This window comes from Sceloporus occidentalis, unplaced genomic scaffold, assembly GCF_023333645.1.
Source record: "Sceloporus occidentalis isolate IW3139 unplaced genomic scaffold, rSceOcc1.0.p SCAF_139, whole genome shotgun sequence".
Taxonomy (NCBI): domain Eukaryota; kingdom Metazoa; phylum Chordata; class Lepidosauria; order Squamata; family Phrynosomatidae; genus Sceloporus; species Sceloporus occidentalis.
The window spans coordinates 962,232-987,008 of NW_028317119.1; the positions used below are offsets into that span (position 1 = coordinate 962,232).

Below are 24,777 nucleotides of genomic sequence, written 5' to 3' on the forward strand. Positions count from 1 at the left end.
AAAATCCCCAGACCTTAGGTTAAGCTAGTTTTAGGACAAAGTCCTGTTAACTGATGGGGTTTGCTGCAAATTAACAAAAAATAACAGCCTCACTCTGTACTTCTTTTTCTGCTGCAACTGGTGGTTTCTCGTCACTCTCCTCTGGCTTGGTCACTACCATGGAGGATAATGGTGTTACAAAGTTGTACTTCAGGGAGAGAGCCAAGGCCCTAGACTTGAGGTATTCCTTATCTTCACCTTTTGCCAGTATTCTGTAAGAAAACAGTATATTGAATCTAGTTGAACCTTTCCATTACTAACTGCAAGGCAGGGGTGGCCAGCTGGGTAGGAGGGTAGAAATTGTGTTAGGATTTTTCTGATAAACGGATCAGCCAAGTAACTAAAAGAAATGCACAGTGGAATCTACCATATAAGCATATAATGTAACGCAGATCCACACATTTTTCTTAACAAATGTAAACTCATTTTTTATACCCCAGCAAGAAGTGTACCTTCACACTTCCAGTCATGTGCTCCTGGAATATTCAGCTCTGGTTGCAGTCATGAAAACTGAACTGGGAAATTACCAAATAGGAGCTCATTTGATCAGCTGCCCCTTTTGCTCCACATTAACAAGAACCTTCAAAAAAGCATGGTAAAATATATATATATATATATAATTATATATATGCTGTGCTAGCGAAATAAGAAGTTCTATTTACCAAAATGTTGCAGATACCAGTTTATGGTTATTTCCACTATGGACGCTCACCCAGGCTTTCCTTCTATTCCAGAATGCTGGACACGCACAGCATTCTAAGAAATACTGAAGAGGGCTGTGGGTGCGTGTATGCCCACCCAGTAGCCATTTCTGTATTTTTTCACTTAATACCAGCTTAATGCTTTTCTTTGTAGAAACTCACTCTTTCTCAAGCAACTGCTGGATAGTAAGATAAGCCCAAAGCCTTTCTGTGTATTCTCCAAATATGTATCTTTGAGGCACACCATCTAAGCTGGTTGTAGTAAAGGACAGGTGTTCATCTACCTGTGGAGGATATATGACATGAACCAGAATCAAGAAATGACCAGGAACCAATGCATTTTCCTACATCCATACCACTGCAGGTACAAGGGGCTTTCTTAATTTCATAGACTCCCTATAGATTTGTAAAAAAAGGCAAAATCTGATGTGGAGTTAAGCTATTTTTAGATCTATTTTATTGATACTGGTAGATTTCTGGAGAATATCACAGAAAATTATTATTCCGGAGTGAAAAACATGCACAGTTTTTTTATGATGAATTATCACACAATCCGCTGTTTTCAGGTATATTAATTTTAAAAATATAATATTTTCAACAAACAGATTAGCTGTACCCCATATCCCGTGATTTCCGTGGGGAGTTCAGTAAGCTCATTATCGCTGACCTTCCCAGCTACTATGATTTCTGACCCTTTGTGATAAAGCGGGAAAGTACTTTTGGTGAGGTGCGAGACAACATTCTCAGGGTATGTCAACTGAACTCCAGTCAGAAGAGGATATGCAACCTCTTTGTAAAATCCCTGCAAAAAGAAATTGAGTATAAATAGAACTTGAATGCAGGTGTCTTTGTAGCCAAGAGGATGAAGAGAAGTCACAAGTGAAGGTCCAAAAGGTAAATGTTCAGCTGGTTTCGAAAGACTACAAAGAATCATAGTAGCGGTAGTTAAAGGTATTCTCAGTTTCTGGAATGCTTACAATACACATTGAAACCATGATTTTAGAAAATGAGTACTTTTGTACACTTCATCGATAAAAGCACAAGCTTGCCTGTTGTTAAGCTCATCATGGGAATTTAACTTGCGAGCTGCCACTAGTATAGTGGCAATGTTGACTTCAATGGGACATGACCTTGCAAACTGCACAGTATATTTCCATGCATATGGCTTACAAATGTACACTTAATATTGCAAGTGGAGCAGGCAGAGACACACCTGCTTTTAAAACAATGCTGATATCATCTGTTTGTAGCCACTAAGACCTGTTTCCCACTGATAAATTATTCACAAGGGCTGTTCAAGGTAAGCAAAAGGTGATCCATCTTATACTCAACACATGGATTTATACACAACCTAAGGAACTCCATACATGTTCACATAGGTTTTGTGCACGTTATTGCAGTTTGGCATTCAGACTAGATACTTTTCCTAGATCTCTCCTGTCTACCTTCAGATGGAGCCTGTGTGTATCTACTGTATATGGATACTCAGATATTCTTATGCTATTAGTTAAAAATTAAGAGACCAATTTTTGTGGTCAGCATATGCAAATATGCACAGTGATTCCCACGTCATGACTAGATAAGCTTAGCTATCATACCTGCAGCTGAAGGTCAGCGTCTGAATCTTCATAGATCCTTCGGGCAACACCTCCATTTTCCAAAGCCAAGGTCTGCAGAAGCTTGTAATTAAGATCCTGACCAAAACCCAGGCAGTATAAAGAGATTTGGTCATTGATGGCCTGTTTCACATTTACTTGGATCTTGTCATCCTGTGTTTCCCCTAAGTGTGTTTGCACAGAGTATTAAGTTACTATGGCAGAACTCAGAAGCAATGAAAACTCTACTTATTTGTTACAAAATTCCCATCGCACCTACAGAGGGGTCTCCATCTGTTAGCATAATAATCATTGGGGCACTAGACCCTTGTATAACACCTTTTGGACTCGTTTGAAGAATTTGCCTTACTGCACTCAATAGCGCCTCATTCAGATTGGTCCCTGTAGAGAAAACAACACACATCATTAACCTCTGCAAGACCCCATTAAGGCTTCTGGTTGAAGGATGAATACTAGGTCATCTAACTGTTCCCGGTCCTGACCAATGGCTTAAAAAAAAAATCAACATGATACAAGCACACAACCCAGCTGTGTATGCAAGAGTTGGCAATAATTCACTAATAATGATTTGATGATTACCTCCACCAGCACCTAATGAGGTGATATATTTCTTTGCATGCTCAACGTTTATCCTGTCAGCCTTGACAAGAGACTGTTTCCAATAAACCACCGTAGAGTTAAAGTTGGCTATGTTGAAATTGTCTTCTGAGTTAAGGTCCTCTATTATTCTCAACATGGCTTTTTTAGTCTGAAATGAAAAACACGTATATTATGATCCATGTTTTAGATGATGCTTCTGTTAAGCATATTATATATAGTTACATAGTTATATAGGCCGAAAAAAGACATGCGTCCATCAAGTTCAGCCTTTCCTATATCTGTTAATTTGTTGCTGTTGATCCAAAAGAAGACAAAAAAAGCCCCCCAGTTTGGTTCTTTCCAATTTTGCACTAACCAGGGAAAAAATTCCTTCTTGACCCCAAAATGGCAGTCAGATTTCTCCTTGGATCAATAAACTGTTTCCCCATAATTAAAGATTATATCCCCGAATAGGTGACGTTGCCGTCATTCACAGGCTGGCATTAACAATAGATATAAGTTCACAGAGGGTCTATCCAGATTATTTTTTTATTTGTTTTTACAAAAAAAATTTAAATAAAATATGGTAACATGTAAAAATCTTCACTGTCACCAAAAAAAAAAAAGTTTTCAATAAGCAAGTCCTACAATTCTTTATCTTCACAAAAATTCCAGCATGGAAAGAGTTAAAATATTGGCATTACAAATGCCCATAGGGTGTCTAGTTGTATGAAATATATGAGTGGATGGGGTAAATTGCATTGGCCGGGATCAAAGATGTCCCAAATATGGGGTATGGGGGCAGTAGGATCAGATGTCTAAATGGCAAAAAAATACACACCTCACAAAGGCGGCCTTTTACCTCCCAAATAACCCAACAAACCCATGCATGTGGGGCATCACTGCGCTCAGGAGATGTTACTGAACACATATTGGGGTGTTGTTAGACACGGACATTTACCAGGAGCGATACATTTATACCTGAAGTACAACGTGTGTGAAAAAAATACAAAGACTTTTTACTACCATAAAGTTCCACAAAGGCTGGTGGTAAAATCAGTGCATGGAAAGGGTTAAAATACCAGCATTTCAAATACCTTGGGGTGTCTAGATTTTAAAAATATATAATTTGATGGGGTAAATTGCATTGGCCGGCTTCAGATACCCCAGTAGGGAATAAGAATTACCAGATGTGGAAAAAAGGTTTTGAAATAGCAAAACGCTACCTGTACTTATTGCCCCATAACGTGCAGAAAAAAGCAAAAAAACATAAAAACATTGGATATTTCTAAACTCAGGACAAATAGTAGAATCTATTTAGCAGTTTTTTTTCATTAGTTTTTGCAGATGAGTAAAACTTTTTTGTTTAACCCCTTAAGGACCGGGCTCATTTTTCGTTTTGTACCCTGTGGGACCGAGGCTGTTTTGACACTTTTGTGGTGCTTGTGTTCAGCTGTAATTTTCTCCTCACCCATTTAGTGTACCCACATAAGTTATATATTGTTTTTTTCAGGACAAGATGGGCTTTCTTCAGATACCATTATTTTGATCGTATCATCTTATTTACTATAAAAAAAATTAAAAAAACGGTGAAAAATTGAAAAAAAACCACATTTTATGACTTTTATTTGAAAAATCTTTTACTCACCTAAAAAAGCAAGTAAAAAAACTAGCTAAATAGATTCTACTACTTGTCCTGAGTTTAGAAATACCCAATGTTTTTATGTTTTTTTGCTGTTTTTTGTAAGTTATAGGGCAATAAGTACAAGTAGCGTTTTATGATTTCCAAATCTTTTTTAACAAATCTGGTCAGTCTGCCTCCATCTCCTCTTTGGAACATCTTTGAAGCCGGTTAACTCAATTTAACCCATTCAAACCATATATTTTTGAAAACTAGACACCCCAGGGTATTCCAAATGCTGTTATTTTAACCCTTTCCATGCACCAATTATACAACTACACTTTGTCAAACTTTGTAATAGTAATTTTTTTTATTTTTTTTCCCACACAAATTGTACTTTAGTTATAGATATACAGGTGCTGGTATATGTCACTGTCAAACAACACCCCAATATGTGTTCAGCAACATCTCCTGAGTACAGCGATACCCCACATGCATGGGTTTGTCAGATTGTTTGGCTGGTAAAAGGCTACTTTTGGGGCATGCGTAATTCAGGTGGTCATTTGGTCATTGTGCCTCCCTCTCCTCTTTGGAATATCTTTGAAGCCGGTTAACTCAATTTAACCCATTCAAACCATATATTTTTGAAAACTAGACACCCCAGGGTATTCCAAATGCTGTTATTTTAACCCTTTCCATGCACCAATTATAGAACTACACTTTGTCAAACTTTGTAATAGTAATTTTTTATTTTATTTTCACACAAATTGTACTTTAGTTATAGATATACAGGTCCTGGTATATGCCACTGTCAAACAACACCCCAATGTGTGTTCAGGAACATCTCCTGAGTACAGTGATACCCGACATGCATGGGTTTGTCGGGTTGTTTCAGATTTAAAATGCCACATTTGGGAAGTGCGCTTTTTTTCTCCATTTTGGTCAGTCTGTACCTATGCCCTATCTTTGAGCTAGGCCACTCCAATTTACCCCATCAGCCATTTTTTTTATATATTAGACACCCCTTGGGTATTTGAAGTGCTTTTTTTTTAACTCTTTGTTGAGATTTTTGAGAAATTTTAGCACTTGCTCAAAATAATAAACTTTATTTTTTAATTTTATTTTTTTAATACTTTTTTTATATTTTTTTTACACATTTTTCTGGTACTGGATGGTTCATCTAGTGACATCACTGCATAATAATTTTTAAATGTTAGCACATTTTTTTTTTATTTTTTTTTCCATTTTTTATTTTTTTTTATTTTTTTTGAATATTTTACTAATCACATAGTGATTAGAAAGCTGGGCTCCATTGACTTGCATGGTTGAATGCAGTACCTGTATTCAACCAGCAAGTGGAGCCAGTTCTCTAGAGGGTCTGGAGACCCTCTAGCGAACTTTTTCGTCTTTATTGTTTTATTTCCCGGGCCGCCGCCATCTTGCTTGATGGCGAAGATCACCGGCAGCGGCGGCTGTGACCGCTCTCCGGAGCGGTCACAGCCCACCCAGAGGTAAGTGTTTGGTGTCGCTGGATGCCTCCTGATCGAGGCATTCCAGCGACACCATTTAAGTTTAGGAGGCGATCGTTGATCGCCTCCTAAACGCTTTTAAAACGGGCGTCCGCCGCCATACAATGTATGGCGGCTGTTGACGCCTCCGGGAGGGGCCAGACATGGCCCCCGATGCCGATCTCGGCCTTGCTGAATGCCTCGACATCGAGGCATTACAGTAACGCCGTTTAAGCGAAGAAAGTGATCGTTGATCACTTTCTAAGCTTATTTTACTTTTTGACGGTTCAGGACCGTCAAAGGTCATTTAGTGACCTTCATGTCATGACGGTCCTGAACCGGCAAAGGTCGCGAAGGGGTTAAAAAGTGAGAAAAAATATTTTTTTTTTTACAAAAAATACCCATATTTTATCATTTTTTTTATAGTAAATTAGATGATATGATAAAAATAATGGTATCTAAAGAAAGCCCTGTTTGTCCTGAAAAAGACAATATACAATATGTGTGGGAGCACAAAATGAGAAAGAAGAAAATCACAGCTAAACAGCAACACTGAAAAATGTTAAAAGAGCCATTGTCCCACAATATACTACGAGTAGAAACCCCTATTGTCCTTAACCCCTTAACGTCCATTGCCGGGTCAGGCACGTCATGCAAAACGGTCACTTAACGACCTATGACGTGCCTGACACGTCATCAGACTTAAACAAGCTTAGAAAGTGATCAACGATCACTTTCTAAGCTTAAACGGTGTTGCTGTAATGCCTCGATGTCGAGGCATTCAGCAACACCGAGATCGGCATGATGGGCCATGTCTGGCCCCTCCCCGGGGCGTCAACATCCGCCATACATTGTATGGCGGCGGACGCCCGTTTTAAAAGCGTTTAGGAGGCGATCAACGATCACCTCCTAAACTTCAATGCTGTCGCTGGAATGCCTCGATCAGGGCGGGCTGTGACCGCTCCGGAGAGCGGTCACAACCGCAGCTGCACGCAGTCTTCGCCATCCGCAAGATGGCGGCGGCCCAGGTAAAAAAATAATAAAGTTGAAAAAGTTTGCTAGACGGTCTCCAGACCCTCTAGAGAACTCTGGCTCCACTTGCAGGTTGAATACAGGTACTGCATTCAACCATACAAGTCAATGGAGCCCAGCTTTCTAATCACTATGTGATTAGTAAAATATTTAAAAAAAAGAAAAAGCTTAAAAAAAACATGGTAACATTTAAAAATTATTATGCTTTAGAGGAACTATCCAGTTCCAGCAAAATGTAAAAAAAAGTCCAAAAAGAGTAAAATAAAAAAATAAAGTTTATTATTATGAGCAAGTGCTAAAATTAGCGCTGTATCTTCCCAAAAATCCTGACGTGGAAAAATTTAAATAAAAGCATTTCAAATACCCAAGGGGTGTCTAATTTAAAAAAATGAATGGTTTGATGGGGTAAATTGGAGTGGCCGGGCTCAAAGATAGGGCATAGGCACAGACTGACCGAAATGGGGGGAAAAAAAGCGTACTTCCAAAATGTGGCATTTTAACCCCAAACACCAGACAAACCCATACATGTGGGGTGTGACTGAACTCGGGAGATGTTCCTGAACACATATTAGGGTGTTGTTTGATAGTGACGTGTACCTGGAGCTATACATTTTTACCCAAAGTACAATTTGTGTGAAAAAAATACAAAAAAAAAATACTACCACAAAGTGTGGCAAAGGCTGGTGGTAGAATATGATGCATGGAAAGGGTTAAATACTACCATTTTAAGTACCTTGGGGTGTCTAGTTTTCAAAAATATATGCTTTTATGAGGTAAATTGTAGTGGCCAGGCTCAAAGATAGGGCATTGGCACAGACTGACCAAAATAGGGAAAAAAAAGCGCACTTCCCAAATGTGGCCTTTTAACCCCAAACAGCAGTCACACCCATGCATGGGTGGTATCACTGTACTCGAGAGATGTTGTTGAACACATATTAGGGTGTTTTATAGTGACGTATACCTGGAGCTATAAATGTATACCCAAAGTACAATTTGTGTAAAAAAAAATACCAAAAAAAATACTAACACAAAGTGTGGCAAAGGCTGGTGGTAGAATCTCATGCATGGAAAGGGTTAAAATACTAGCATTTGAAATACCTTGGGGTGTCTAGTTTTCAAAAATATATGGTTTGATGGGGTAAATTGAATTAGCCGGCTTCAAAGATGGTCCTATTAGGACATGGTGGCAGAATGACTAGATGTAAAAGTTCCAAGTTAAAAAATGTGCACTTCCTAAATGTGGCGTTTTACCTCCCAAACAACCCGACAAACCCATGCATGGGGGGTATGACTGTACTCGGGAGATGTTGCTGAACACATATTGGGGTGTTGTTTGAAAGTGATGTATACCAGGAGCTGTAAATCCATACCTGAAGAGCAATTTTAGCAATAAAAAACACAAAATAAATTACTACCACAAAGTTTGACAAAGACTGGTGGTAGAATTAGTGCATGGAAAGAGTTAAAATTCTAGCATTTGAAATACCTTGGGGTGTCTAGTTTTCAAAAATATATGATTTGATGGGGTAAATTGCATTGGCCGGCTTCAAAGATACCCAAAATGGCACATGGGGGGAAGACTTACCAGATTTGGAAAAAATGGTTTTGAAATAGCAAAACGCTACTTGTACTTAATGCTCCATAACGTGCAGAAAAAAGCAAAAAAACATAAAAACATTGGGTATTTCTAAACTCAGGACAAATAGTAGAATATATTTAGTAGGTTTTTTCATTAGCTTTTTTGGATGAGTAAAAGATTTTTGGGGTAAAAGTCAGAAAATGTGGGGTTTTTTTTTACATTTTTCATCATATTTTATAATTTTTTTTATGGGAAATTAGATAATATGATTAAAACAATGGTATCTGAAGAAAGCCCTTCTTGTCCTGAAAAAAACAACATATAATTTGTGTGGGTTCACTAAATGAGTGAAGAGAAAATTACATCTAAACACGAACACCGCAAAAGTGTTAAAACAGCCTCGGTCCTAATGGTACAAAAGGTAAAACACAGCCTGGTCCTTAAGGGGTTAAACGTCTGTACAGACTCCGATAAAACTACCTCTGCAGGCAGAGAATAACACATCCTTATTGTCCTTACTGTAAAAAACCCTTTCCTCTGCCTTAGACTAAATCTCCTTTCTTCCAGTCTAAACGCATGACCACGTGTCCTATGCATAGTCCTGTTTATGAACAGATTTCCACACAATGGTTTGTATTGGCCCACGAATATATTTATATAATGCTATCATATCCCCTCTGAGGCAACGTTTTTCTAAACTAAACAGATTTAAATTAGTTAACCTTTCTTCATAACTAAAGTGCTCCATTCCTTTTATTAATTTTGTAGCCCGCCTCTGCACCCTTTCTAGTGTTATATCCTTCTTTAGAATAGGTGCCCAAAATTGCACAGCATATTCAAGGTGCGGCCTTACCATTGATTTATACAGAGGCAAAATTATATTTTTATCCCGCGAATTGATGCCCCTTTTTATACACGACAATACCTTACTGCTGACTGACATTGCACATTGTTGCCTAGTTTGTTGTCTATAACAATTCCCAAATCCTTCTCATTTGTCGTTACCCCTAACTCACTACCATTTAGGGAGTAGGTTGCTTGTGCATTCCCTACCCCGAAGTGCATAACTTTAGATTTATCTACATTGAATTTCATCTGCCATTTGTGTGCCCAGTCCCCCAGTCTATCCAGATCACTCTGCAGCACTGTATTACTTTACAGAGTTTAGTGTCATCTGCAAACACAGAAACATGACTTTCAACGCCTATTGCCAGGTCATTTATAAATACCGTATTTGCTCGATTATAAGACGAGGTTTTTTCCAGAGCAAATGCTCTGAAAAATACCCCTCGTCTTATAATCGGGGTCGTCTTATAATCAGACCTCAAATAGGTCTGACTATGAGACGACTAAGATCCAGATCCCCCGCAGCTGCAGGGGACCTGGATCCTCCTGTCTCCCCCCCCCGCCCCACTTACCAGTGCTTCCGAGTGCCCGGTGTGTAGCTGGGGCAGCGTGTAGATGTCTACGCAATTCGCGTAGACAACTTCCGCTGCAGCAGGAAGGAGGTGTGGCTAGCAGCGGGGGTTGTCTGCGTCCATCGCACAGACCTTCCCAGGCTGCCAGAGATCAGAGTTCCCCGCACCGGTACCGGTGCCGCACCGGTGCGGGGAACTCTGATCTCTGACAGTCGGGGAAGGTCTGCGCGATGGACGCAGACAACCCCCGCTGCTAGCCACGCCTCCTTCCGGCTGCAGCGTAAGTGCGTGGGATCTTCACGCTGCCCCGGCTTCATGACAGGGAAGTCAGAAGCACCGGTAAGTTGGGGGGGGGCGGGGGAGTGTTAAATGGGGGGCATAAGGCATTTCTGGAGGCAGAGTGCTCTGTGAAATGCCTTTTAACCCCCTTAATGCCACTCTGCCTCCAGAAATGCCTTTTTAACGCTCAATATGCCACTCCGCCGCCTAAATGCCTTAAACCTCCCTATATGCCACTCTTCCCCATAATATGCCTTTTAACCCTCTAAATGCCAGAGTGGCATATAGGGGCATAAGGCGTTTCTGGAGGCAGAGTGGCACATAGGGGGTCAAAAGGCATATCATGGGGCACAGTGGCATACAGGGTTAAAAGGCATATCATGGGGCACAGTGGCATTTAGAGGGTTAAAAGGCATATCATGGGGCACAGTGGCATATAGGGGGTATAAGGCATTTCTGGGGCAGATGTGCATAATAGAAGGAAATAAAACCAAAATATTTTTCTCAATCATAGCTTTTATTAAAAAAAAATAGTTTAGATGAATTAACATTTACTGGTAAAACGTTTTTCCTATAGGGAATAGGGATAAGTAATTTACATCCACTGCGACATCCTGATCTACACTTCTACTTACTTCTTCGTAGAATGCAATTAAATTAGTTTGACAGGACCTATGTTTCATAAAACCTTGCTGATGGTCTTATGGAAGAGTGCTTTAAGGTAAAAGAAACGTGTGCTTTGAAAAATATTTTGAGAAAGTCAAGTGTCCCTAACTCTAACTCTAATTCATGGGCCCAGATACTCCATAAACCCATCACGCCCACCTAAACACACAGACACAAGCTGATGGGTAATCCCAAAATATAGAAATAGAGAAAAACACACCTATAAAATAAAGTGTACAGATGAAATAAATGAACATCAAATATATATATATATATATGTGTGTGTATGTCAAACTAGCCGTACAGAGTAGCAGGCTAGCATGGAGAGTGCTCACCTGGAGGCCAGCAGCAAAGAAGAGGAAGTGGGATTGTTTTGGAGTGATATTTATGAACTTTTTCCTGTTTTCCTATTGGTCACTTTTTATTACATGTTAACTGTTTCTTTGCTGCTGGAGGTTTTGGAGTAAAGAAGTTATGCAAATATGAAGCCTCCTGTCTTGCCATAAAATTGGCCACAGTTTAATATGTATGGGAAACAGATCCACAAATACAATTGTTAATACAATAAAGTCATTGTCAGAATTACCACCAAACATGATTCAATACATCCACCTCCATTTTATCTCCAATTACCCACTTACAATGACACCCCTCCCCTTACATAAAACATGACAATAACACAACAATGAAAGAACATGGTGGGATGCCCCTTTGCCACAACAGGTTCTGAGCCACAGACCAACTCGAAACCACCAACATAAACCAACCAAGCTATTTCCTATTATTAACAGATCATTATTCCACATTACTCTGATTACCCTCGTCACTGTGAAACTGATGAGAAGACCCCCTTTAACCTGCAATACAAAATCGGGGCTTGGGTAGAAATACTCAGTCAAGGCCCCCCTCCACCTAGCTGCGCTGTTCCATGGGCTACAGGCAGAGGCAGGACTTGACAAAGACTAATGTGGCCAATTTTCTTTCAAAACTACTTTGACAATACAAACTGTTATTTGGAGTTGTCTCTTTAAAATACTTAACAAGCCTTAATAAGTAAATATACAATAGGAGCATAAAGGTGACATTACATTACTCACCCCCCCACCCCAGTACAAAATCTAAAGCTAATATGGGTAAAGCATTTACATTTCATATAACGCAGTGTGATCCCTTTAATATTGGTTATCCGTGGACTTACTTGCTTAATTTTCTGTCCTGACATAGATCCGCTGACATCAATGACAAACACTATTTTTTTCGGGAGCTGAGGCAAATTTGTAGGTGCAAAAAAATGTACAAAGTAGCCATTTATTATCTACAGGGCATCAAAAAGAAAGATGTAATCATTAAAGAGTCAAACCAGAAATAATTTATTCATTCCAGAATCTGCATAATAATTCATTTCTAGTTCTTTATACTTTATCTGATTATTCTGAGCTATTAATTCACTCTTTGGGTACAAGCTTCTGCTTCCACACCTCAACATAATTTTATGAACATTTTTAGCAACTATTGGAAAATTATGGGAATTCTTACTAAACATCCTAGTCCTACCTGGATTTCACCCAGATCATTTGAGCGATCAACATCATATTTGACAACGAATTCCCCATTCAGAAGGGTGCTCGTAGATTCAGAGCAGGAACGTTGAACATCCAAAGAAGGCTTAAAGAAGACATGGCCCTGTAACAAAAAAAAAAAAAAATTACACATATTATAATTGGCTTCTAACCTTTACTCTTTCTGGTCTAAACTCAATTTTCTTAGATTAATGACTTTAAACCACCAACCGCTTTGGTGGTACAGGTATACTAAGGAAACCAAACTAATCTAAACATTCTAAATAGTGCAGGAATGCAAGAAACACTGCTAAGGGAGAGAAGAGAGTATTCTAGGAAAGACGGAATTGTAGGGAAAATATGGCTGCTATCTACCACTGCCAGATGACAGGTTCCCAATGTCCGCAAGAGAAGACTAGAAATGTGATATAATCAGCTAGTGTGGGCGCAGACCAGGATAGAAAAGGAATATCCAGGTATATTTTACATACAATTCTAATCTGTTCTATACAAAATATGTCATAGATTAAAATCACAACAAAAAATACACAAGTTGGTAAAAATATATATCTAAAAAAAACAAGTGCAACCCTTAGTAAAATTAAGAAAGAATCTGGGTCAGAAATTCAAATTGAATGGCAATGAACCTGACGTCTTTTGCCCTACGGGGGCTTCTTCAGAGGTAAAAAGTGTAGTACTAAGGAAGCCTCACATTAAGATAGTAAACCATTTTTGTAGTTTTTATTAAACACACAAATAAAGCTGTTTTTGTATGTTTTTAAACATGGTTTTTTTAATAAAGGGTCGGTACTGCAAATTATTGTTAGGACATTGTCAGGGTATAGATTACTATTTCTTCTCTCTCAAGTTTTGCTCTTAAGGAGGGACAGTTCCTCTTTAGGACCGATATCCTCTATCCCTGATGGCCCTCTGTTCCAGGCACTCAGAACGTTTGCTAGGTATGAGGTCAAAACAGTATTCTACAAACCTAAAAGCAAAAGCAGTTTAGAAATAAAAATGTTAAATTATAATACATTTCTGTCTTCTAAATCCCTTATTCAGTTACATAAATCACTAACAATGGTTCAAAAAATCACATTGAATGTCTTAGTAATGCCAAAGCCTTCCAGTCACACTCCTAATTACACGCCATTAAACAAAACCGTCTCTTTTTGGCTATTTGGAATGTTGGAAGTTAGGCTTTTTATTATTCCTAAAAAAAATAGTGATTCATGAGCTTGGGGTTATTTGTACGTGTTTTTTGTGATAAGGGAACATGACAATTAACTGTAGCTGGTGGAGGGTTAAGCGTCTGGTATTTATTTTATTTATTTACTTTTGTTTATTATCACTCACCTTATTTTCAGAATATGATTTTTCCACCATTTGCCTCAGGTCATTCGTAAGAAATGTAGCGTCAGCATCCAGAAATCTTAAAGCCCTTGTCTCATCGATGTGAACCTCAATCTGTACATCATATGACAAAGCCAAATGCGAGCATGAGTGTGATGAAGTGAAACTGAGGCATCGTGGATTCCTACAGACTTAAGACTTCTTAGGACTCATTCTTATAGGAAATATAATAGAATGTCCAATATATGCACACAAGTATGTGAATATATTTAATTTGGGGTATACACTGTATACCAGGGGTGGGGAACCTTTTTTCTGCCAAGGGCCATTTGGTTATTTCTAACATCATTCGGGGGGGCCATACAAAATTATCAACTTAAAAATTAGCCCCACATTGTATATTTATTCCACCAGACAGCCCTCCCTTTAGTATTGATTTATGTGATGCCCCTAGCCAGGCATACATTGTGTATGTATGCCTCCCAGCCAGCCCCTCTTCTTTAGTATCATTCCATTCCTGGCACCCAGATTCCATCCACACGACCTGCCTAGCATCCAGACTGGAAGCATAGGACATGCCATCTTTGCCCCTAAACAGCCTTCCTGTGGTATCTTTGCCTCAAACAGCCTCCCTGTGCCATGCCACTTACACATCCATGTTATCACACACATATTCACAAATATTAATTCAATCATTCACAGATACTCTTTCATGGATACAGTTTACACACCTGGAAATCCTCCACCAGCTGGTTTGGTTTTATCTTCAAGAGAATCTCATACTGTCCAAATTTTCTCCTAAGCAGCTCCTCATAGGTCAACATGAAGACAACTTCACTTTTAGGTGCCACATTTACTGAAATACCAAATTTCTCAAACAGCCTCCCCGATGCTCTGTACAAAGCAAAATACACTTTGAAGAAACTTTAAAGTATTAGCTACATTTATTGAATAAATATTGCATGTGGTAAACTAATCACTGAAGTGCAGAACTGACTGCTTACCTTCAAAGACTAACATACACATAAACAAGTTTTGAAGGTAGGTAAATATTGAGGATGAATGCCTTGAATAGATGTTTTTGAACAGGGGCGTAACTAGAAACCTCAGGGCCCCGGTGCGAGAATCTGTTAAGGGCCCCCCACCACCTTTCTCACTATCTACCCTCTCCCTCCCTCCCCCCCTTTCACGATCTCCCCTCTCCCTCCCTAACCCCCTTCTCATGATCTATCCTCTCCCTCCCTCCCCCCTTTCTCACAATCTCCCCTCTCCCTCCCTCCCTAACCCCCTTCTCACGATCTACCCTCTCCCTCCAAACCCCCTTCTCACAATCTACCTTCTCCCTCCCTACCCCACTTCTCACAATCTACCCTCTCCCTCCCTACCCCCCCTTCTCACGATCTACCCTCTCCCTCCCTACCCCCCCTTCTCACGATTTACCCAGTCCCTCCCTACCCCCCCCCCTTTGTAGGTCACTTACCATCAACTCCTGTGTTGGGAGAGCGAGGCGTTTGTCTCGGGTGCCGGCGCTTCACTGCTGAGCGTGAAGCGCCGGCACCCGAGACAAACGCCTCACGCTCCCAACACTGTACTCTGGGCAGCGCTGAGGCAGGCGGCGGCGGCGACGTCGGCAGCAGTGGCAGCGGCGGGGAGCGGAGGCATCCTGGATTTCTGTCAGTCAGGGGGGCCCAAGAGTTGCCGAGCAGTTTTCAGCAACCGCTCGGCACCCCTTGGGCCCCCCTGACTGGCAGAACTCCAGGGCCCGGTCGCAGTCGCGACCCCTGCGACCCCGGTAGTTCCGCCACTGTTTTTGAACAGTATTATTGAACAGCATATTTGCATGTTCTAATCAGACCTTGAGCAGCCCCTCTTGCCACACAGCTGCCTCATTAATGGTGCCCAGAGAAGGCTTTAAATTGTTTGAGAGTCTCATTTGAGACTCAATGTAGTCCTACTGATTTGGCTCCTTGGTAAGCAATATAGCCATGAAAAATGACATAGGACTCGCCAAAATTGGAGTACTTTGATGTACTGGTGGGCTAAGCAACATGTGGCCATATAGTGTGATGGAATCCTCAATACTGATGCCTTAGACAGGTGTTTTTGAATGGCATTTGCTGGATATGCATTGAATTCATGCATTGTATTGCTATTTCTCACTTCACAATCCCAGCTGTGCGTCCACGTGAAACAGAGTCACTATAGATCTTCTGAGCAACTCCCTTCTCCTTCACCACTCCAACATATATCTTTCCCTCAATGGTCCTAGAGATGGGAAGAGATAAATGCTGCATATCACGAGGCAAGCAAATCACAGGAGGAACTAGTAATCAGTAGGCATGGTTTACATACTTGAAGAATGGAAACAATAGAATGTACAATGGCCCGTTTGGAGCATTTTGTACAGTCACTTTAGAAAGCAAAGAGTGAATCCCTTTATTCTGTGAAAGCATTTCACTGCATCAACAACTGTTGCCTGCCTGCTGGCAATCAGCATCACTGGTTATACATGTGTGTAAATAGTCCCAGGGCCATGCGTCTTACTAGCCGGATTCAGGAATGAACCCTGTCAGCATCTATCCGTGCCACTGATACACTAGACTGCTAAGCAGGGTGTTCTAAAGAGGATTTTGAGACTGAAATAACATAAAGGAACAGTCATACTTAATTTACATAGGGTAAACTTTTGTATAAATTGCACTCCTCTTATTTTTAATTTATACATGTTCTGATGATTTTAGGTATTCATTGTGAAGAAACTGATGTAGCTATTCTTGCAATGAATGGCAATGTTAATCCATAGGAAGAAAGAAGAGTATGAGGCACTTCCAAATAGATGGAAAAAAATTATTATTTTTATTTTTCAAATTAACCAGAAATTATCTGTTTGAGTTAACAATCATCTTATTCCCCCTAAGGACAGTTATTGGCTTCACCTCCCCACCTCTATCCCACTCCTACCTCCTCAGAGGAAGAGGGACACTGTGTATGATATACATTTGCAAACATGCATAGAAATATATAAACACACACTCATTAACAATTCATACATTCTTGAACTACTGTCACACATTCATAAACACATACACTTAAGCTACAAAAGAGACGCATAGAAATACACTCAACGTGGGGGGAACAGGTATAATCATCCACACACATACATATGTGCCGTATACATTCACCCCTCCAGCTCTGCTCTCATCTTCCCATCCCTTCCTGCCCCCAGTGCTTTGACTCATCCTGTCTGATCCTACCGGCCTTTTCTGCTCTGACCTGCCTGCTCTAGCACCCCTGGCTTGCCCCTTATCTCTGACTCAATTCTCTTTGCTCTAACTGACCCCCTCCCGACCCTGCTCCTTTCCACCTGTCTTCCTGTCTCTTAATGTCTCCATGATGTCCATGTTCAGGTTCTGGTAACAGTTGTGGCCAGTCTCATAACCTGTAGCCTTTATTTGCCAGTGTTCCTCCCAGCTTCCCTTTGGAACATTGATCCTGCTCTGTGTTACCGTTTGCAGCTTCGTAATTATTTGAATGGTTCGTGATCCTTTGTTTGGACACTGGCTTTTGTGTTTGTTCTGCATCCCTTGGTACTTCGTTTTGGCCTGACTGATTTTGGATATTGACCTGGCTTGGGCCTTGACTCACTGGTACCCTGTTTTAGTCTCCTGTTTGCCCGATACTCAACCTCAGCTTGGCCTTGGAACATTCCTTGCATTATCCTTCTGCACAATTGTGACCTTGGCTAGCCTGATTTGTGTATGTCTAGTTCACAGACTCCTGTACTTCTCCCTGTTCTGAGTTTCCATCTCAGAATCCTGCCCTTCTCTCACCTGCCAGCCCTAGTCTATCAACCAGATCCTTATAGGCAGATGATGCCCAAGCTCCGATCTAAGGTTGCAGCTGACTGCCACTTGGAGGTGTCAGAATTAACCAGGTAAGCACATGATTCTGAACAAGCATCTGTCCCTGTACAGATACTCCTACCTGACCTGCTACCTGCAGTCATGACAGAGTAAGAGGGGAGGAAGAAAGAACAAGGACACATATGGAGAGAGATCTAGGGAAAGAGAAGGGAAGAGAAGGAGAGAGAAAAGAAGAAAGAGAACAATTTCTGGCTATACCATTTCAATGATGGGCACACATACTATTTAACATATAAATCTTACTTACAAACTAAAATTGCTGATAAAGGCTTCTTTAGGCAGCTCCACATCAAAGGACACCTCCTTCGATACATTAGCCTGGTTGGATGACATACTGGTGATGATTGTGCGAGAGAAGCGCGATGTGACCAGCGAAGTCACGTGAAGGCTGTGGATCCTGATCACACCCTGCATAGACCCCATACATTCAATCACTTAATATATTTTGCAAATTACCTGTCAGCTGATTTGAGGAAGCTATAATTATTTTTACATAGGATATTCAACCACCAACAGCTGGAAAAGCACACTTTGCTTGTACCAGAATTCAGCAGAGTGTCCCTGAGTTACCAGTTGTTTATATTATTTCCAGGGCATGTCCAGGGAAAAGATCGGCTCCATACCTCCCAATAGACAAAGAGAGATGCTCTCACTCATGCCATGGAACACCACCCAAGCAGGCACCCAGTATTCCAATGGAACATCCTCCAGCCAGCAGCTAGCCCTCTCTCTTTGTCTGTCCCTGTATCCATGAGGTAAAATGGGGCATAGAAACCTTGAAGGTAGTCCTGATTATGTTCCAGCATTATGTCATACACATTTGAAGCAATTACTTTCTATGAGACATTTACGTGTACAAATTTACAGTAGATGCAGTAGAAAAAATATCTCAGAAGATGGTCTTACTTCTTGCTCTAGAGGAGTCTTCAGGGTGGAATGAATCCCCACAAGATAAAAGAAAAGGGTGATGTAGAATATAGCTTTCATCGTAAATGGTTCACTGTAAAAAAAAAATGAAATAATTCTAACTATGAATAACACACAAGGCCAACAAAAATATCAGTTGCTTGATTGTACTTAATGACACAATAGTGTAGTAATTGTGATACAATACCAAACAGCTTTATGCAGAAAGCCTGTATACTTACTAGTTTTAAAATGTCCCACATCTGGACACTAACAACTGTACTACGTCATCATGGAGTGTGTTGTGACCACGTTACATGGGTGGGCTTTTAAAATTACATGGCCTAGCCTTCCTACAGAACTCTCTCTTCCCATTTTAAACAAGCTCAGTGATTGATTTGGGACTGCCCAAGCAAATTCAGGACTATTTACAACTATGGGACAGCACCAATCATTCAACAGTGTATCTTTTTTTTTTCTTTCAAAAACTATTTAAAAGTAAAGTAACATTCACACGTCTAGAGTTGCTTTATATATCTTCTATCCAATTGCTGTTTAAGCCATTTTATATTTGAGGACTCCAGTTTCCATATTTCTGCTATGTTTGTCTAAAACTAATTTCCCTCTTAATCATTCAGTAGACTACATATTGTATTTTTTGGTGTAAGTATACTTAGTATAAGACCATTTGTATGACCAACTTAAATATTCACCGTCTAGGAAATTATGTAAATGTGCGTGTGTATCCAAGGCCTTCAGGATCCCAAAATATCCCAAGTCTCATTTATTGTGGACCTTGTAAGCAAAATCTTGAGGTATAAAGTTAGCAGGTACTTCACCCTCACGTGTTTGTACGCAGTCCCAACTAGGAGGAAACCCACCAACTGCTGGGAAGGGGTCAACAGAGTAACTACTAGAGTAGACTGTGCAACCTGTCACAAAAATACAGGTATAAAATCTTTTTATACCCAACATGTATTGTACACAACTAAGCAAATTAAAAACATCAAAATATATTTAGTAACTTGTCTTAAGCTTGGAAACATATTTGCCTAGGATTTTAACATTATTAATTATTTATTATTTTATATAGCGCCATCAAATTCCATAGCGTTGGCATTACATTTTTGCTATAGAAAACTCTGCAGAAGAGCTTTAATTAACGACTTCTCTATGCAACTATTTTTGGGGGGCATACATTTTTGGCGACTTACCTTAAAAATATTCAAGGGGGGTGACATTTGTATAGCCTATCATAAAAGCAGCAGTGACTCAAACCTATCCCTTTTTTTAGGAAATATGTGTATGGCACACAGAGGGTCTATGGTATATGGCCCAGTATATCTATATAGTGGACTTTTACGTACCTTGCCAGTGCAAGCAGGATTGCCTGCCAGAAACAGATGAATATAAACATAAATTCCTTGTTAGGAAAGGATCGTAGCCATAGAACAGCTGTAAACATTGTAGCAGAGTAAAAGCTTCCACACAAACCCTTATTCTAGAGTTGGTAGTAAAAGGGTAATATTCTACCCTCAAGGGGCAATTGTGCTCCCCCATGGTAATTCAAAGAGGCCTAGTGGAACAGCAGAGGAGGGTAGGTTAACTAGACATAGGGAGCAAAGTGCAGTATACTATATACAGTACAAATACTAAATGCTGTTGACTGCATCTACAATAATATTCAGCCAGCTGTGTTGCTAGTTGAACTTCATGGGAATTGTAGTTATAGGCTGGAGTTGTGGTGGTCTACACAACACTTTGTTGTTGACTGCAGCATCCATGGTATACAGTCAGCCATTACTGACTAAACACCATAGGAATTGTAGACTGGGGGTGGTTGTGGCTAATCTTAACCACCCCAGACATGCTGCACAGGTACATGATGGTCTGTAGCTACTACTACTGTGGCCATATAATATTTCCTATTAATGGGTAACTAAGATTTGCCTCCCATCCGGAAACCACTCTCCTGAGCCTGCAAAGGTAGGGGGTAAGGGAGGAGGTAAGGGGGTATTGTGGTGGGAGAGTGGAAAGCTGGGGAATCTGACAACTACACCTTAATGTAAACATTTGTCACCATACCTACTAATTTTTTTTTTAGCCCTGGACTAATACAACTAAATTTCTCTCTAACTAACCACTCCTGTGCCTTTAACTGGAACGCGAACCGGAATAGAATAGTATCTCCTGAATCCTTACGAAATTGCTTATACACTAGACACATGCGAGTATTTCTCACTAACACCAAATATTGTGGGAAACATCTGATACCTTTATTTTTAATATGCTTTAACGCAAATAAACAGATTTCAACAAACAGTATAGCATTACATGGAAAATCCCAGACCACAATGTTATTTTCAGATGCATAAGAAAACATGTTTTACAGTATTTGGAAAATATCCAATTTTAATTTCCCAAGCGTACAGCTTCATAAAACAAGATTCCCATGCTCAATCCATGTAAAATAAATAAGCCTCCTAAGTGGCCAGTTTCATTTGGGATTCACTGGAATGTCAGTCTTTTTGTCAATTTGCAAATAAAGTATGACATGGCCATTATCCACAGTCAGGCACCCTTGGGTAATATGCATCAAGTAAGTGGACCGTAATTTCGGAAGTGGGTGTAAATCGCAGATATTTTCCCAACCTATCCGTGAAAGCGAGAGTCTCGGATAACAAGCCCTGCAGGCTGCAGCCTTAACATTCCTTGCAGATACAGACAGAATCCGCCCCTACTGATTTCCTCCTGCGCTCTAACTTCACTGCTTTGTAGAATACCCAGTAAATAATATTATATTTCTTTATCAATCTCTTTAGTTCTAGAACCTTAGCTGCTGTTCCTTTCTACTACAGCAGGGGTGTCCAAGTTTTTTCTGCAGTGGGCCACTTCATCAGAATTGTATACGTGCGAGGGCCGCACTAATTTTTCACTGAGAGAAAATATGGCCTTTAATAAGATATGCAGATTAAAATAAAGTAAATGACACAAAACCTTTACTTTTCCTCTCACTGATTTCTGGGATTTCTGGGCCTACAAATTCAGGATTCTGGATAAGTAAAAATAAAATAGTTCTATTTATTTTAGCGATGCACTAAAATGAAAATTCTGGACCAAAACCGAAAATTCAGGGTTCACTTAGCCGAAACTGAAAGTGACCCCCCCACATACTTTTAATAAAAGTAAGTTACACACCAAAATTGTACAAAAAAATGATATATTATGATTGTTAACAGCAATCTCAGGCATACCCAGATTCCAGCATGTACTGGTTGGCTGGGCATTGTATTTTTTGTCCAATTTTAGTGTGTAACCACACTTTTATTAAAAGTAACACACCACAATTGGACAAAAAAAATCAACAATATGACTTGGCATGATAGGAGTGTGATTGCTAACAGCTGCCCCCCTTGTGTATTGATGCTGCCAGCAGTATGGGGTCTGCACTTACAGCCACCCTGTACCAGCATGTATTGGCTGACTTGGGATGATAGGAGTGTGATTGCTAACAGCTAATAGCAATATGCTAACAGCAATCACACTCCTATCATCCCAAGTCAGCCAATACATGCTGGTACAGGGTGGCTGTAAGTGCAGACCCCATAATGCTGGCAGCATCAATACACAAGGGGGCAGCTAGCCAGGTTTCAGCATGTACTGGCTGACTTGGCATGATAGGAGTGTGATTGCTAACAGCAAACACACTCTTTTTATACCCAGGCAACCAGTAAATGCTGCAACCTAGGCATGATGGGACTGTGATTGCTGTTAGCAGATTGCTGTTAGCTGTTAGCAATTACACTCCTATCATCCCAAGTCAGCCAATACGTGCTGGTACAGGGTGGCTGTAAGTGCAGACCCCATACTGCTGGCAGCATCAATACACAAGGGGGGCAGCTAGCCAGGTTTCAGCATGTACTGGCTGACTTGGCATGATAGGAGTGTGATTGCTAACAGCAATCATAGTCCCATCATGCCTAGGTTCCAGGACTTACACATCCATGCTATCACACACACACAAATTCATTCATTCACAAATTCATTCATTCACAGATTCATTCATTCACAGATTCATTCCCTCAATCAGACATACTCATTCACACAACCTACCCCACCCCCTTACCTGCTCTACAGCTCTCGATGCCGATCACAGACTTCAGCAGGGGGCGCGGCCTCCCTCGTTCTCCCCACAGAGGAGGCAGGACTGGAGCAGAGAATAGACCCTCCCACAAGTAAGCAGCAGGGCTCTTGTGATCCTGGCTGCCGATCTCACGCGGGTCGCACCTCGCCGCGGGCCGCATGTTGGACGCCCCTGTACTACAGCCTCCCCCAAGTGTCCTCTTGCAGTAATCATTTTTTGTTGCAATCAATGTTCCTTGTTTAATATGTTACGAGTACATAATCCGTAAACTTTCATATATAATAATATAGATGTAGTAGTAGTAAGCTCCAACCTAGTGGACTTTGCCGTCTTAAACTGAATAGATATTAAAGGGACATTCAGCTATCATATGCACTTTAACGCTTATCAATGAGAGATCCGTTTAAATTTACATGATGTTCCCCTTTTAAATACATGATCCTGTATGCATTTCACACTTGACCCACATCCAGCTAATTTGCATGCATCTTCTGACACATGGTTTACTTACCTTCAGCCAGCTCCAACGAACGTAGGGCTAGTGGTGCCCAGGTGCTGTATTTTTTTTGGCTCTTCCCCCAAATTAAAAACACACGCACATACTAACATGGAAACTACCTCTAATACCCACTTACTCTAACATAATACACATACACATGCAAACACACACTCCTTCCATCTTGTCCCTCACACCACTAACCCTAAGCTCACCCCTGACATTATAACACCATATGCTGACATGCACATTCATGCTAAAACCATACGCGGACATATATACACACCTAATCTAACACCATATGCTGACACAGTCATGCTAACACCATCTACTAACAAACACATTCTAACATGCAGTTATATGCACACTGTACTGCCATATAGTAACACACACATTCTTCAACACCTTATACATACATACACTATTTAACACCATACACTATAATGCACACACACTATCCAACACCATGCACTAACACACAGACTTACTCATTCAATAGTGAGAATGTGTGTTTTTTGTAACCTTTCAAAGAATGCATATTAAAATACCGGTACTCATAAATTACTTTCATATGCATTCTTCTTAGATACGGCTTTTCAAGACATTAACCTGTCCTTTTAAGTGTTGCCTATGCTATGTAATGCATAAATCAAATATAGGCACCTTCATGGGTTCCAATTGTTGATTTATACAGCTGATAAAAATGTATTACACAGTAAAATGTGTAGCCATCAGGACAGTACCTAATTTCTGACTGCCTGATGGCTCTGTTAGTAGAGTCATCTTTTATACCTCCTGTCATATAATATGATGTATGAGGTGTAAGAGGTGTAGCTAAGGGTCAGGGCTTTACTTTCCATGTGAACTTTTGACCTAGTAATAGCCTGGGTGGGCTGGGATGAAACAAAATGTTGCCATTTTTTCACCAAGCCAAATAAACACTTTGAAATATTACCGTATTATATCCATAAATCAAATACGTTTTATAGAAAGTCAGATTTTAACATATGAAAACAGATATCATATGATAACATTATATGATTTTTCATATATTAAATATGTCTATAAATAATACAATTATTTAATATATAAATACATATTGTGTATGCATACAAACACAAGCTTGTTAGAGACATGCATGTAAACACACTTTTCTACTGTAGACACAGTTACTGATAATAAAATATAATTGTTATGGTTAGTGACTGGACGTAAGGAAAAAAGATGAATTCAATGATTTGTATAATTTTAGACATTAAAGATATCACTCAGCTGGCACCCATGCACATGCTGATTGGCTTTTGGAAGCCTAATGTTGCATTCACATGGATAAACATGTACGCTGGTGATCTGAGCAA

General features: G+C 40.1%; 1 protein-coding gene across 1 annotated transcript in view; it reads right to left on the minus strand.

The window, feature by feature from the left end:
* LOC149281087 (inter-alpha-trypsin inhibitor heavy chain H3-like) overlaps positions 1-18,860 on the minus strand; it is a 30,623-nt gene extending 11,763 nt beyond the window's left edge. Inside the window, exons 1-13 of the mRNA XM_089499773.1 lie at positions 18,780-18,860; positions 18,121-18,281; positions 16,111-16,215; positions 14,682-14,844; positions 13,954-14,064; positions 12,593-12,721; positions 12,237-12,353; positions 2,936-3,104; positions 2,612-2,737; positions 2,339-2,520; positions 1,357-1,542; positions 903-1,024; positions 94-251 (exon numbers count right to left, since the gene is read on the minus strand). Coding sequence (XP_089355899.1) covers positions 94-251; positions 903-1,024; positions 1,357-1,542; positions 2,339-2,520; positions 2,612-2,737; positions 2,936-3,104; positions 12,237-12,353; positions 12,593-12,721; positions 13,954-14,064; positions 14,682-14,844; positions 16,111-16,215; positions 18,121-18,281; positions 18,780-18,860 — 1,810 coding nt within the window. The remainder of the gene's footprint in view (positions 1-93; positions 252-902; positions 1,025-1,356; positions 1,543-2,338; positions 2,521-2,611; positions 2,738-2,935; positions 3,105-12,236; positions 12,354-12,592; positions 12,722-13,953; positions 14,065-14,681; positions 14,845-16,110; positions 16,216-18,120; positions 18,282-18,779) is intronic.
* Positions 18,861-24,777: the final 5,917 nt, after the last annotated feature.